Source organism: Mchenga conophoros, linkage group LG20 (assembly GCF_057382185.1).
Source record: "Mchenga conophoros isolate Kocher_MC1m ecotype Shallow Benthic linkage group LG20, M_conophoros_male_GT1.1, whole genome shotgun sequence".
Lineage (NCBI taxonomy): Eukaryota > Metazoa > Chordata > Actinopteri > Cichliformes > Cichlidae > Mchenga > Mchenga conophoros.
The window spans coordinates 11,244,598-11,259,148 of NC_140545.1; the positions used below are offsets into that span (position 1 = coordinate 11,244,598).

General features: G+C 42.5%; 1 protein-coding gene across 7 annotated transcripts in view; it reads right to left on the reverse strand.

Annotated features, from left to right (window-relative positions):
- agrn (agrin) overlaps positions 1 to 14,551 on the reverse strand; it is a 258,498-nt gene that overhangs the window by 81,663 nt on the left and 162,284 nt on the right. For all 7 annotated transcript variants that reach the window (XM_085261191.1, XM_085261192.1, XM_085261190.1 and 4 more), the window contains 3 exons: positions 9,774 to 9,998; positions 4,984 to 5,193; positions 557 to 760 (listed from right to left, as the gene is read on the reverse strand). In XM_085261191.1, coding sequence (XP_085117317.1) covers positions 557 to 760; positions 4,984 to 5,193; positions 9,774 to 9,998 — 639 coding nt within the window. The remainder of the gene's footprint in view (positions 1 to 556; positions 761 to 4,983; positions 5,194 to 9,773; positions 9,999 to 14,551) is intronic.

A 14,551-nucleotide genomic window follows, 5' to 3' on the forward strand; every position in this document is an offset into this window, starting at 1 on the left:
ACTGACGCACTGAAACAAGAAAGAATAGCTTTTTTTATGCAAGAAGAGCACACAAGACAAAAAGACAAAGACAAGGGAGGAAAAAACGACAAAAGCCACTGAAGTGGAAGACTGGCACCAGTGAAGGAGTAGAAGACGGAGGGCGGATGAATGAAACATGAAGGTGGCGTTTCATTTTGGTTGTCTGTTTGAGATGCTGGGATGAAGCGTGACAGGGGTGAGGAGATGGATGGGAGGTGAATGGGTGACGAATTGAAGGCACCGTTTTTGTTTTTTGGCACACCCATCCTTTCTGAATGTACACCCCACCCCTCCCCCACTCAGAGGACATCACCCAACCGTTTCAGATACTTTTCAGGAAAGTTTTAAGTACAGACGAACGTACCATCAGCCTAGACTCTTCAGCAGGAAAAACAGACTGAAATTGGATTACAAATACACAGAGAAAGACACACCAAGACAGGGATTCAGCACTGGTTTGTGCGAAAGCCAAAGAAGGAGGAATCCCAACCACCAGGTCACCACCCACCCTTTCCTAGTCTCCAGCTCTACTCACCACAGGGTCCTAGGTGCTTGGTGGCGATGGGGGTCTTGCTCAGGCACTCCGCCTTGCGTCGCATACAGTCATTGGTGTATGTGTTACCATCCTTCCCACACAGAGGCTTGTAGGTGCCGTCACACTCGATGGGATCACAAGAGCAGCGGGCACTCAGCTGTTCCACCAGACACACACCATAGAAGGGACAGTCCTTGCATTCGTCTGCAAGAAAAACAAAACAATGCAGCTTCTTTGGATTGTACAGGGGATAACCCTACTTTAACCCTTCCCCCCTTACAGACCCACCATTCAGTGACCCTTTTTTGCTCTATGTGTGAACATCTGCTTTCACTCATTTATTCATATTTATCCTTTAATGTGTACAGAGACTGATTAGGCTTTTTAGTTTCCAACTGCCAATTTTGTAACAGCATGACAGACTGATCATCACAGATGAAAGCACTGAAGAGGTACTTAGCAAACATAACAACAACAAAAAATTGAAGCTAGAGAAGTGTCAACCTGTTGTTCTTCCTGCTGTGTTAACTTGCTGATACAACCATAAGGACATAAACCAGGCTATAAATCATCCATGTAGTAATTATATGAATGTTTACTGTTGTTTATGGAGATAGGTGATGTTAGCAGAGGCTTTTGCAGAAATTCATGAAAGAAACACATCAGAGATTCATATATTAGCCGGCATGCTACATGTGCTGCACAAAGTGGGTTGGGCAAAGTCTGTGATGATTGCATTTTGTCCTTACACCAAGCATCTTTTTCTACAGCATATATAAAAATGATTGCAGCACCCTATTTGCCAATACTTCCAGTATATCTGCAGAAGGCCCATGTTAGCTGTCAATCTCTGACAAACAACACACGCTGGAACATACAGTTATTCTATAGACTGGAAATGACATGCTCAGATCAGCCAACACACCAGTGTTTAGGCAGTAGTGCTTAAAAAGAAGTCGGACCACATTTGTTCCTGTCAAGCAGATTATTTGATGCTTAATTTGTTACATAACCTTTCTTGGATGCTGGATTCTTAAAAGACACAATCACAAAAGACCCAGTCTTGCCAGGTGACTGCAGTGGTTTGAACCAATCAGCTTTGTATGAGCAAGAAGAAGACGTTCTTACAAAGTTACTGTGATTCTAGCTGCGGTTTGTTGATGTGACTGGTTGACGTTCGCCTGAACTAGACACTGACATACAGAAGGTTCATCTCGTCATCCGCTGTGTATTTTTTGTGCTGTTTTCTTCCCTATAACAAACAAGGATTGCTTCCCAGATGGTTCTGTGCAACAAACCATCTGTCACATCAGGTTATCTGTTCTACGCACATTAGGCCACAAAACTGTCCACAAAGTAAGTTCACATTACATTTTACAGGGAGTAATCGACTAGAAATGATAGCTAAAGCCAAGAGTAGTGGCTGGATGAATGAGAGTGAGTACCAGAGGAGTTATTAGACATATTTTTTTATAATAGTTATAGCTTTCGCTGCAGTTTAAAAGCTTGTTTGGGAGCCAGTTTAGCTCAGTGGGTGAGTGGGTGACCATATGTTACACGGCTAGAGCGCAGCAGCACGAGTTCAAGACTGACCTGCGGCCCTTTGCTGCACATCCCTTCTCTCTCCCTCAACTTTCCTGTTTATCTTCAGCTCTCTACTATCAAATAAAGGCTAAAATGCCCCCCAAAAAATGATATTTAAAAAGAAAAAAACGGCCTGTTTTTTCCATTTCCATTTCGTTTTCTGGTTTGCCGCTAGCAAAAAATAAGCAAATCTAGTAGCCTGCACTATGAAGGGACACCTAATAAGACTGCAAATACCCCCCAAAACCTTACTCGATCAGCATGCCTGTGCTCCCCTCTAACTTTAATAATAAAGTTTTGCAAAAACTTTAACAAAAAGAATAATCATGAATTTCATTTTAGGGTCATGTTTAAGTCTAAACTATTAAAGTCATACCATTTTGACTCACTAAGCAGAAATCTACTATGGAAATTAAGAAAAAGCGAAATACTGGTAATGTGAAATGGCAAATTTGCCACTGAAGTGAGAAAATTCAATTTGAGGCAAGCCTCTGTTCTGGAGGCACTTGAATTTATTCCATTCCTGATCAGTGGATCAAATTTGTACACCAATTCAATTCCTTCTTCTCTTCTCTTTAAAAGCCTGTCATGCCACACTTAATTACATCGGCGCTGTATCAGACTGAAAGGGGTACAAGGATGTGCAATGTCATGGTTACAAGTCGAAATGGCCATTTTCATTAGTTACCAATTTGTAATTTGCTTAGGGATATGATTTCATGGATCTCTGTTTCAAATTGAATTATTCTTTCATTTGAAAAGGCACAGCAGAAAGAGAGGGAGGAAAAAAGGAAGAAAAAAAAAAGTCCATCCCATTGCTCACATGCATGAACATGTCTGCATGCACACACACTCTCATACAGCACACACAACGCTACTTAGGCTGGGATTTGGGCAATTTTAAGCCCTGACGCTAACATCGGCCTGTCAAGCGGAGCAGAGAGAAGAACCAGGCTGTATCAGCCTCCGTTGCTGACCATACCAAAAGACGTCCTGCGGTGATCTGTCCTTGGTGTTGTCAGGGGGTTTTAATACATGGGTGGGGGCCTCCGCACATTACTGCTGTAAACCCGTAGAGCTGTAGCTTTGTGGGACTTCAGTAACAACACACCAGGAAAATTGGATTTCCTCCGATGGCTATCAGACATACAGTAAAGGCTGACAGCTCTTTGTTGACTACGGCCTAAACCTCATGTTGTAATAGCACAGATAACAGCCCTGGGGGCTCTTATCAGGCTGGAGGAGGCTAGTGCTAGCATGGATATAATACAGACCCCAAGACCCGGCAGTAATTTATCTCTCTGGAACACAGCTTTAAAGTTTGATTTTGATGCTAGTCTACCTGTATGTGTTAAAACATTGGCTGAAAGTATTTCAATTCTTGCATAATATATGGTAATACGATAGCAAGGTTTCACTGATACCATATATACCACGCATATATAACCCCGACAAGCCAAACATTTTCACTGGCTGCTTTCCTTGTTGTCCTTTTTCTTGCTGGGGTTTCAATAGAGTGGTTTGTCCAGACTGAAACACAGACTTCACTATTAATATTAGTTGGCCCTTGTAATACATTTGCAAACAAAGTTTCCCATCATGCAGATTCTGAAATCAAGCAGACAGTTGTGTAGTAAGTAAAGTAAAGTCTTGAAATATCAGTAGATACACAAGACATTTAAATTTATGTCACTTTTCCTACTGCTAGAACCTGCTGTAGATGCGGGGTGGGCAACTCCAGGCCTCAAGAGCTGGTGTCCTGCAGGTTTTAGATGTGTCCTTGAACCAACACAGCTGATTTAAATGGCTAAATGACCTCCTCAACATGTCCTGAAGTTCTCCAGAGGCCTGGTAGTGAACTAATCATGTGATTCTGGTGTGTTGACCCAGGGTGATATCTAAAACCTGCAGGACACCGGCCCTTGAGGCCTGGAGTTGCCTACCCCTGATCTTCAGCAAGTCTGCTCTTTTTAAGACACCGTGTCAAGGCTGCTCAAATACGATTGGTCAGCCTACAACAGACTACAAATGAGACTTAAGTGAGCTTCTGCATAGTCACATACCAATATAGAAAGATATTATATTGTTGAATTTTACAAATACCACGAAACAGAAATTTGGATAAGTCAAATAACAAAAGACCAAAAGCAGGGATGTCTGACTCATTCTACATGCACTCAGTTTTGATCTTAAGTGGGCCGGACCAGTGAAACTGCCCTTTCATTTAACTACACATTTAATGCAGGAGATTTCTTAATATATGAAACTTCAACTTTAAGAGTTTCTCTTACTTTTTCTACACGATAAATAAATGCTGCTGTAGAAATGAAAGAAATGTAGAAACTGAACTTTCTATAGCTCATAGTGAAAGAATACAAACCTTTGGCCGTGGGGGAGGTCTCTGTGAGCAAGAAAAGCTAAAGTAAAAACTATTAAAATTCATTAAAAAATCCAGAATCTATGCCCTCCTTCACATTTTCCAAAACCAGAAACTGTGAGCCAGATTGAAGTCTTTGCGGGACAGATTCAGAGCCCGGAGCCTTATGTTCAACAATTCTGACCTAGACAGACAAATGGCTACTCCCTGTTATACCTGCACGCAGATAAATTACAATATTTGAATTCATTTCATCTTATTGTGTTGCATTTTTTTTAGATTATTAACGGGGAGAGAAGGGCAAGGTCTACTAAATCTCTGTTTCACGCAGCATAAAAGAATCCTTTATATAAGTCATGGCATTTGAGTAATTTTATCCCTTGCATCACTAAATGTATTTCCAAGATGTTCTGGGATCTGTATTGAAAGGGTTGCACACTTTAAAGACAACAAGCTTCGGCCTTACCCAGCGTTGTGCACTGTCCTGCATGGATCTTTCTGAGCGTGACGCCTTTCTGGATGCCCGTCGCCCTCATAGCGCACTCACTGGGGTACGTCCGGCCATCACTGGCACACAGAGGCTCATCGCTTAGGGGGCACAACTCGAGTGGCACAAATTTCAGTGGCTGGCGGGTGAGAGGCTCCACGCGGCAGTTCAAAACGTTTTTGCACGGATCTGTGGAGAAAGAGTGAAGAATGTGTACTGCAGTACAGCATATCATACAGTACAATACGACAGGGAAGGAATTACAGTTTGTCACTTTTGCTAAAGCACAGAATCCCATTCTCCGATTCATGCTATCAAACTTCCATTTATCGAATAAATGACAGAACAGTTTTCACCTAGTTAGACACAATTTGCAGATCTCGTTTAATCTTTTCTCTGAATCTGAAATTCTCACACTTCACCACAGTGATGCACCTGTGATGCATAATACTAACCACTGGAGGCAGAGATTAAACACAGCTACAGCAGAAATGTAGTTTTTCTTTTTTTTAAACACGGTGACTCAAATATGTGAATAGTTGCTGCTAATTATGTAATGAAACTTGTATATGTTAGGTAGCAAAGGTAAGTGGAAGGTTGATACTAACAATGGAAGGCAACAAGCTGAGAGGCGGAGGAGGAGGACTACAAGAACGAGCACAATTTAGAGCAGTCATTTTCAATTATCTTTGCTGAGCAGCTGTGATAGACCATGTTTCTGCAATATGAAAACAAATAGAAGAAACCTCTAGTAGGAGATTTATACATCGCCAGCTACGACTTACTCGAGAAACTACCGCCTTTGGTATTTTTCACACACAGAGCTAATATTGCTTTTATGAGTCTTACTTCTTACAATTACGGTCCAGTTCAAAAGTCTTTTGTTCAATTTTGCTTCCAAGGGGCCAGACCTTTTTTTTGTCATTTAAAAAAAAATGCACGTTTGGCTTTTTAGCAATAACAGAGTGAAGAGAAGAAGCTGGAAGAGAAAGACAAGGAGAAGACAGGTTAGATTAATACCCAGGCTTCTGCTTTAGTCTTGTAGCATGCGGGTCACCTGATCAACTCGCTGAGCTGAACCACCACCCTCTTGTAATTTCTTTACGGTGGTCTTGAGCAGTGCTTCTCCAGGCTTTCTGGAGATCTTCCAGAGTTTTTTCTTTGAACATTGGCTGCTTTTTCACTCATTTTTGTTTCATTTTCTAACTCCAGGGATTAACCTGTGTTGTCTACCAGAACATTCTCATTCTCGACACGTAACATACCGACGATTTGTCACGTCCCAAGGCGTCCAATGGGAACGCGAAAGGTAACCTTCCGTGTCCCTATGACATGCGCCCGGTTGTGGGTGAAATCCAATAGAATGACGGTCCCGGTGGTAACGCACGTTCCAGACGTGTATTCGAGCCCTAACCCTAACCATAACCTTATCCCTAACCTTAACCACAATCGTGTTAGATAGTGTTTTCCAAAGCGATTCATGATGAGAAAGTAAAATAAATGTATATGTGTAGATTGAATCCAAACGGGTTTCATGTTTCCTCCTGTTTCCGAACGCGTAACATAGGAATGTGTTGGGTGACTGAAAGGTTTGTCAATTTGTCACAAAAACACATAATTAGTTCTCATTTCTTTTACTCTAAATGAATCTACAAAAAAGATAACATGGTTTGACACAAAAAAGCTGTATTTTTGCACCAAAAGGTGACTACCAAAGACTTATTAGCTAAAACTTGGCATTACCTTGGTATGGTGTGTAATGTATCCTTAAGAAATTGAGGAAACTGGACAAGTGGAGGCCAAAAGAACAATTAGCAGACGTAAAAAATATTTCAACAAAGGCCTGACAGAGGCACTGAAAGCATCTAGACCTTTAGTTGATCCATCTAAAGGTCTGGATCAGGGGTAGGCAACTCCAGGCCTCGAGTGCCAGTGTCCTGCAGGCTTTAGATATCACCCTGGATCAACACACCTGAATCAAATGATTAGTTCGTTACAAGGCCTCCGGAGAACTTCAAGACATGTTGAGGAGGTAATTTAGCAATTTGAATCATCTGGTGGATCAAGGACAGATCTAAAGTCTGCAGGACACCGGCACTCGAGGCCTGGAGTTGCCTACCCCCGGTCTAGATCTTCATTGAACAGTTGATCCATCCACTGTTCAATGAAGCCTCATCAGAAATAGTCTCAATGGTCTCAATTCTAAAGCAACAGAAACAGGGACCAAAGCTCCTACAGAGTGGTGAACCCAAACTAACAAACTAAAAAATTTTGGTTTAAATCATTGTCAATATGTAGATAGGTCAGGATAAAGGTGCAACAATGAATTTCTACATGTATCTGTAAAATATGGTGGCGGCTCTGTCATGGTTTGGTGCCACATTTCATCCAGTGTCGTCGAGGATCTTAACAACAAATGATGGAACTATGAACACAGGAAAGTACTGTGAGAGTTTGATTCACCATGTACGTGGAAAGCATCTGATTTGGAAAAACTAAATTTTTCAGCACGACAATGATGCCAAACAAAGAACAAAACAAACCAAGATCCAAAGAAGAGCTTTGAATGTCCTTCAAGAAGTTTGGAGAACTATTTCTGATGATACTTCAAGAAATTACCAGAAAGCTGAGACTGTGTTTCCTCATTTCTGTTGTACTGTAATGCTCAGTAGTGTTATTATTTTTGACAGCAAATTATCTAAAAAATATTGTGTAGTTTTGAGCTTTTCATGCATTTTTGTGTGTGTGTGTTTTTTCTTAGAAGAGTCAAAGGTTTTATGAAAGTAGTTTGAAAATTGGTTCTTGTGTTTAAAGCTTGGAGAAAAGGCCATAAGGTTTCAGGAAATGTGTCTTAGAATTTGTGAAAAACTGTAATTAGACTCCGAGGGAACATAATCTAAAACATCTGTGATCATTTTTGGTTCTGTGGAAAAAAGTGAACAATGCTTGACTGGCAAAAGAAAAAAGCAGCACAGTCTGGATTAATTGTGTTCAAACTGGCAACTCCTTTCAAAGAAAACTTTTTAAGTCCTGTTAGATAAAGTGTTGGTAAGTCATCTTTTAATTAGCGGCGAACAGTCTTATAGCTATGATATGTCAGCTGAGAAGAGAAGAGAAGAGGAATATCTGCTTCACAGATATTATCAGTGGCCCGGCAGCTGAGAGCAGCTCAGAGTAGGACCTTGGATGTGAAGGGGAGACAAGGAAACAGATGAAGAGACGATCGGTTTGATTTGCTCTCTCGCACCTCCTTCCTTCCAGGGGAGTGTTGGTCTGGCACGCTTGGCCCTATCAGTCCGTGATCATAATGGAATTGGTTTGTGGATGTGTGTGATGGGGGTGTTACTCCTTGAAACAGGAGCCCAGGCTTTATCCTGCTCGCCACGCTTTCAGCATGTGGGAAGACAAAGGATTTATGTAGCACCGTGACATATTAAATCACTGCCAAGCTGCCGGCGAGTCATTCAAAACACACCAAGGATGAAACACCCTATCATCGGGAAAGGAGTAGAAAGAGAAGGAGAAACAGAGAATAAGGGAGAATGGTTTCCAGAGACCTCTGGCAGCAATACAAAGAGTGACAATGCTGGGACAGAAAAAGGGACGGAGCGCTTTGGCTGCATGGGGGTGGGAGGCGGAGTGACCATAGGCCAGGCCTCGGATTGTTTTCTGTGTGCACAATACAAAGGCTTGCAGAGACTTGCAACTGAGCAAACAGGGGTTTTATCGTAATGCACGCAGCGTCTCTGCATGACGCAGTGCCTGACCCGCCAGCCAGACCATTATCTGAGAGAAAGACCATTACTACCCATTAAGCGAGAAGAACAGCTTCTAGAGTCCATGCTTTTCCTCTAGCTGAGCAAGTGGGGTGATTACAAAAAGAATAGGTTGTTTTCTGTAAAAACTAGCAGTGCAGATAAATCAACAGCATTTGCCTGGCGCGGGCTAGCAAGTTGAAATAGCCAATGCTCAGTTGAAATGGCTGCAGGAAGATTTAAAGCACCATCAGGGCCAACCAGTCCCCTGAGCTGACGCCGTCCCCAGGGGAGACGGTGCAACCCGGGTCACTTTGGCCGACTCATGTTGGATTTATACGACCAACCTTCTGCCTGTGGACAAACACATCCATCTCTCGTTGCCTACCACCCGCTCTGTCTCCTGGAGGCTCCTGCTGCTAAAAGACAGAGTTACTATCTGTAGTCTTTCCCTCCGTCTTCCTCGCCACAGAATAAAAAGAGCTAAATAGTCGAGCGCCTTGAGAGTAAACAACAATTGCCTGATGAGAACAAGGATGAGCCAAAAACAACACAAAAAACTGCTCTTAAAACCTATTTAAAGAAAACATCAATCTGCACCGTAGGAGAACCTGTGTGGGGAAAAGCAACCTGAATGAATTAGAGAATTAGAGTGGAGGTGTGCCTTAAATAAGCAGGGTATGTGATAGAGGAACACAAGAGGAAGAGGTAGGAAACAGTGGAAAGGGAAGAAAAGGTTTTCTGACAATTTAAAACAAAAAATCTCAACAAAAATGACATTTTCACCATTGGAAATGTAATTTTTGATACTATCAGGGTTTTTTTTTGTATTTCCATATTTTGCAACAATTTATATTTGATAGTGTGACTCTGGGACATCTCCCTGCTACAGCAAAATAGGGCGGAGTTGGGTTGGGAAAGAAAATAAACTGTGATGGGAACTCTTCAATATTACCTGTGCTCAAAATCAGTGTTACAAAAAACAGAAACACAGAAAACACAACGAGAGCTTACCGCAGTGTCCTTGGTACTGCACACGAATGTTCTTCTTGTTCTTGCAGGCATGCTGATGGAGCTCGCACTCATTCACGTAGTCCTTTCCATCACTACCACACACTACTTGCTTGGGCTTGCCCTCGCAGCCGAGGGGGCACATGCACTTTGCCGACAAGCCATCTGAAGACTGGACACAGGTGCTGCCGTAGCTGCAGGCCACCTCGGTACAGGGATCCTTCAGAGCTGCAGGAAGGGGCAGACATAAAAACAAGCTTTAGTCAAAAGCAAAAGGGGCTCTTGCACTGAAGAGCACGTCTGTCAAGCGCTAATACGTCACAGTGCTCACCGCTACAGTACACTGGAGTGCATCACAAATGACAGGCCACCTTATTCAAGTGGCTTTCGGTGCACTTTTACAAGCGCTGCCTAGTTATTCTGAGGTTTGAAGAACTACTTGACACCCCTGGGTAAAGATGCACTGCCACAGCTATCTACTAGTACAAACAAGTTTCATTTCACAGAGTAGTGTGAATTGGATTAGAAGCTTTGCATTCACAACACATTCTGTGTCGCTACGCTCAAGCATGCTTTAATCGGCACAGCTGAAAAGCGACCCTTGAATATTTACCTTTCCATAAATTAGACCAAGTGAGAGCAGGGAAGAGGGGTATTCCTCCCTCGTGAGGAATTTGTTTCCATCCTAATTAAGCGGCACGCCACTTGCCGCTGAGCGACGTACCCCAATCCGAGGAGAAGGTGCAACTTTTAATTTTGCCTTTGTGCGCCATCAACGGGGGCTTTTCTCGGGCCTCATATGCTCAACAAAAGGCAGCTGTGAGATTACAATCGCTGTCTTCTCACAGCATGATACATATTTATGACTGTCACAGACAAACATGCTTTCCCATGAGAGAGAAGCGCGGCATCGGCAGCCCTCTCATTTCCTAAGCCCGCCACTTTTAGAATAAATATTTACCAATGTCTGATATTATCCCCGCTTTTGTTACAAGCAACATCGATGAATTTAATTTAAAGCGGGAGTGTATATATTGAATCGCAAACTCTGTGCGTCTCGCTTTGTTTTTTTTGTGTGCGTTTTTTTCTTTACTCCTCAGACAAGAGCAGAGCGTGTTTCAAATTTGCCTTCTTTCTTTTCTACCTTTTTTGAAAATTCAATACCTGCCTCCGGGATGAAATGGCACTGCCTTGTTAATAAGAGACTGGAATGTGTGCAGAGATATATTATGGATGTGTAAGAAGACAGGAGAGCTATGAGGAGTGCTCCTGATCAAAGCGTACCCCCCCTCCCTCGCCTTCCTCGTCTTTATGACACATCCCCACCACCCTCCTTTCCTTTCTTTTTCTCTTTTTTTTGCTCTTTCCTGTCAAGTTCTTTTGAGGTTTGGTGCGTTAGGCGCTTTAATGAACACTTTTTTCCCACTCCCCATTTTATATTTGAGCTGTATCGCAGCAGGAACTTTGAAACCGACTCTAATTTACAAGTAACTTCAAGATAAAGTACGATCAAGTAATTGCATCTCTAACTAAAAGAGACTCGTAGAAAATGACTCACTGAAATCATAAATCATTACTGGAAATCATAGGTCATTGTGAGGCGATGATGACTTAATGGCTGCTCATGCGAAACAGATAGCAATTGTGATGCTTGGCCTCTGCTGTGTGTCTAATCACATGAACAATGAAACGCTGATGACTTGTGGGAACGGAGCCGCTATAAAAACCTTGTTGTATCTGCCGGAGCAGGTAAAAGGTCATGTTAAATCACAGTTGCAGCAATTATACGCGAGCTACTTTCAGTGCACATGCACAAACTACTGTGTTACCCAGCATATGCTATGAGTTCGCCTGCTTAATAATCGTAGGGTTGAAGGTGCAATCTCGGGCTCCTCTGAGAAAATATACATGCTGTAAGTGAGCTCAAAGAATGATCCAGCAATCAGAGAGTAGTTTGTCTGGCTTTGGCACGTTCTACTCGATTCAGAGGAGCTGATGCTGAGGTAGTAAAGCCCTATCTGGAAGTTTGATATCCAACTTCTCCAGTGTTTTGGAAAGAGATGTGGAGTCTGAAGTCTGAGCATCAGGATAAAAGCATCAGCTGTTATTCAACTTTCATCATTAGCATCCTGTTCCCCATTTTTACACATATAAGGCAAGCTGAATAAGCTAGAACAAAAACCCAAATAACCAAGGATAATGAATGACTTAACTCCCATTTGATCCATCAGCTTATGTCATCTAATAATGATAAAGCATGACGAACCATGAATTGGTGCACTCATACTGCTGTGGGCTGTGGGAAATAAGCCCTTGGATGTTTCCTTCTCCCTTCTCTTTTGCTCACACCTACCCCAAAGTCACAAGAGCAGAGGTTCAACTTTGAGCCCCTCCTGTACATCTGATAAAAGGTACAAGCCACAGCAGAATCCCACAAACCGCAAAAAGAAGACCGCAGCAATCACACTGCAATTTGTCCAGGGCTTGTACAATCAAGTTTCTTCAGGTAGCTGTGGCTCAGGATGTACAGTCGGTCATTCACTATTCATAAGAGCTGTTACACGATCCCGAAGCGTCCTTGGATAAGATGCTGAACCCCACAGTAGCACTGGTGTATGATGGATGAATGGGTGAATGTGGCTCTTGTAGTTTGGTCAGTGAGACTAGAAACATACTATATAAGTGCTAGTCCATTTAGCGTGTTGTTTTGATAGACCTGCTGTTGGGAATGGGAGTTGTTTTCTGACAAGAAGTCGTACCTTGTCAGAATGCTCACTTCTTCTATAAAATAGTGGTTGTTAAGGGGTTGCAGTCACATCTAAAGAAGAGTAGGAGAAAGACGAGAAAGAAACCCAGTGATTCCCCCTTTCCTTAGAGTAAACAGCATCCTCGTAGCACTTCTTGATCTCATTAAATAATAGCCTGGGCTTTCTCTCCCTCCCCAACCTCCCCTTCCTCCAAGCAAATCTGGCGTGTTGACAGGCAAGAAGGGGTGGAGGCGATAGTAAGGGGCACGAGAGCTAGGTAGAACAGGAAGGAGAGGTGGGGGCGCTTGATTTGAATGCTAACAGGGGCCGATTTGGATACGACGCACAGCCTCGATGGGGCGTTAGTGCAGATAAGCTTTCCTTCTCAGACTCAGACAAGCAGGCAAATTGCCTGGGCGAATGTGATCGGTGTAACAAGCTCAAATAAAAAAAAAAAGAAAGACAGAAAAAAGCATGCTCGCCATAGCAAACTACATGGAGTTTTTACTTATATTTTCTAATCATTTCTCAGGTGAAAAGTGGCAACAAAAAAGCAAAGAGGAGAAAGAGGAAAGGTAAAAAGTCAGTAAATTAGAATGATCCTTGCTGCCAATTAGATCACTCTCCCTCGCCAGAGTGAATCTCAGCATGGTCTGGGCTGCTAGGATAATGAGGGGGAAAAACCCATAAGGATACACAGAGACAAGTGACACTAAAGCACTGGCATTCCAGCACAAACACAGTGAGAGATGGCATATGATTAGGGAACAAGAGGACACCCCAAAAGAAAAGCAAACATCCTGGGGCCCAATTAATAGAATAATGCTTTATAGATTTAAATGTTTAAAAGACTTTTAAAGGAGACAAAACTCTGGTTTATTTACACTTGAGACACTGCGTTTTCTAAAAATGGACTCGTTCCTGTCAGTCCATCACAGCTAGACCTGGATTTGATTGGCTCCTTTCACAGAACAATTGCTCCCCCCCTTTCTTCTAATCACAAGCATGCAGCATTTGTGTGGACAGGCCTCCTTCAAAATTCTGCACTCAGCAGGTTTGCTTCATTTAAACCACAGGACTGGCATTGTGGGATGCATTGTAACTGAACTACCTATGTGCCTAATTGCGAATTCATGTGCTGTGGGAAATTCTGAATACACACCGTCACAAATCAACACTTGATCAACTCTGCAACTTGCTCTTTTAACGCCAAGTGGATTTCAAATTGGGATAACAATTTGTCTAATTGTGCTGCGCTGTACTGGATATGCAGAAGTTAGCCGGGTGCTTGCAAATAATTGATTAGCACTGCCCACATTTAAGGTGTGTGTTTCTCAAACTGAAAACTATGCAGTGCTGCAGGAACATAAAATCAATGCAAGGTGGGCAAAAAGGGTACAAGAGAAAAAAAAATGCAAATTTGCCATTTTTCTCTACTCGTTCTGAGCTGAAATTGAGCATGTTGAGAAGTGTACATTTCTGAGAACTGGAAGCTTTTTTTTTCCTTTTTATTGTTCTGCATGCATGGAAATTAACTTTCTATCAAACTGCATTAATGCATAATGTTGAGAATAACAACAACTGTGAAGCAAATCCTTTTGCACTCCTGGCTGTAGTTAAGTGTAGAAGCTGCTGACATGTTGGGTGGCACTTTGTAGCAGCTTAACTATAATATGTGAAGTCTCTTACAGAGCTAAAGCTAAGCTATAGCTTAAGTGGTATTGTTTTCACCTTCTGAGCCCGTGCGCTTGTGTGTTTGCATGTTATCGTGGAAAAGTGCAGTTACGCAGACACGTAGTGTAGCGAGAACTACCACTAGGGCAGTTCGGAGTAGTTTAGCAGGTGTTTGTATGTCTGTCTGTCTGCGATGTCTTCCAGAAAAGTGGAGCAGAGGGGTTTTGGAGAATGGGGATTACAGTGATCCTCTCCCTCCTCATCTCTCCCTCTGGCAGTCAGCAGACTTTCCAGGCAGGTGGGGAGCTCCACTTCTCTGATCCACTGTTTTGTGCTGTAGTTTATTAATGCTTCATTAGG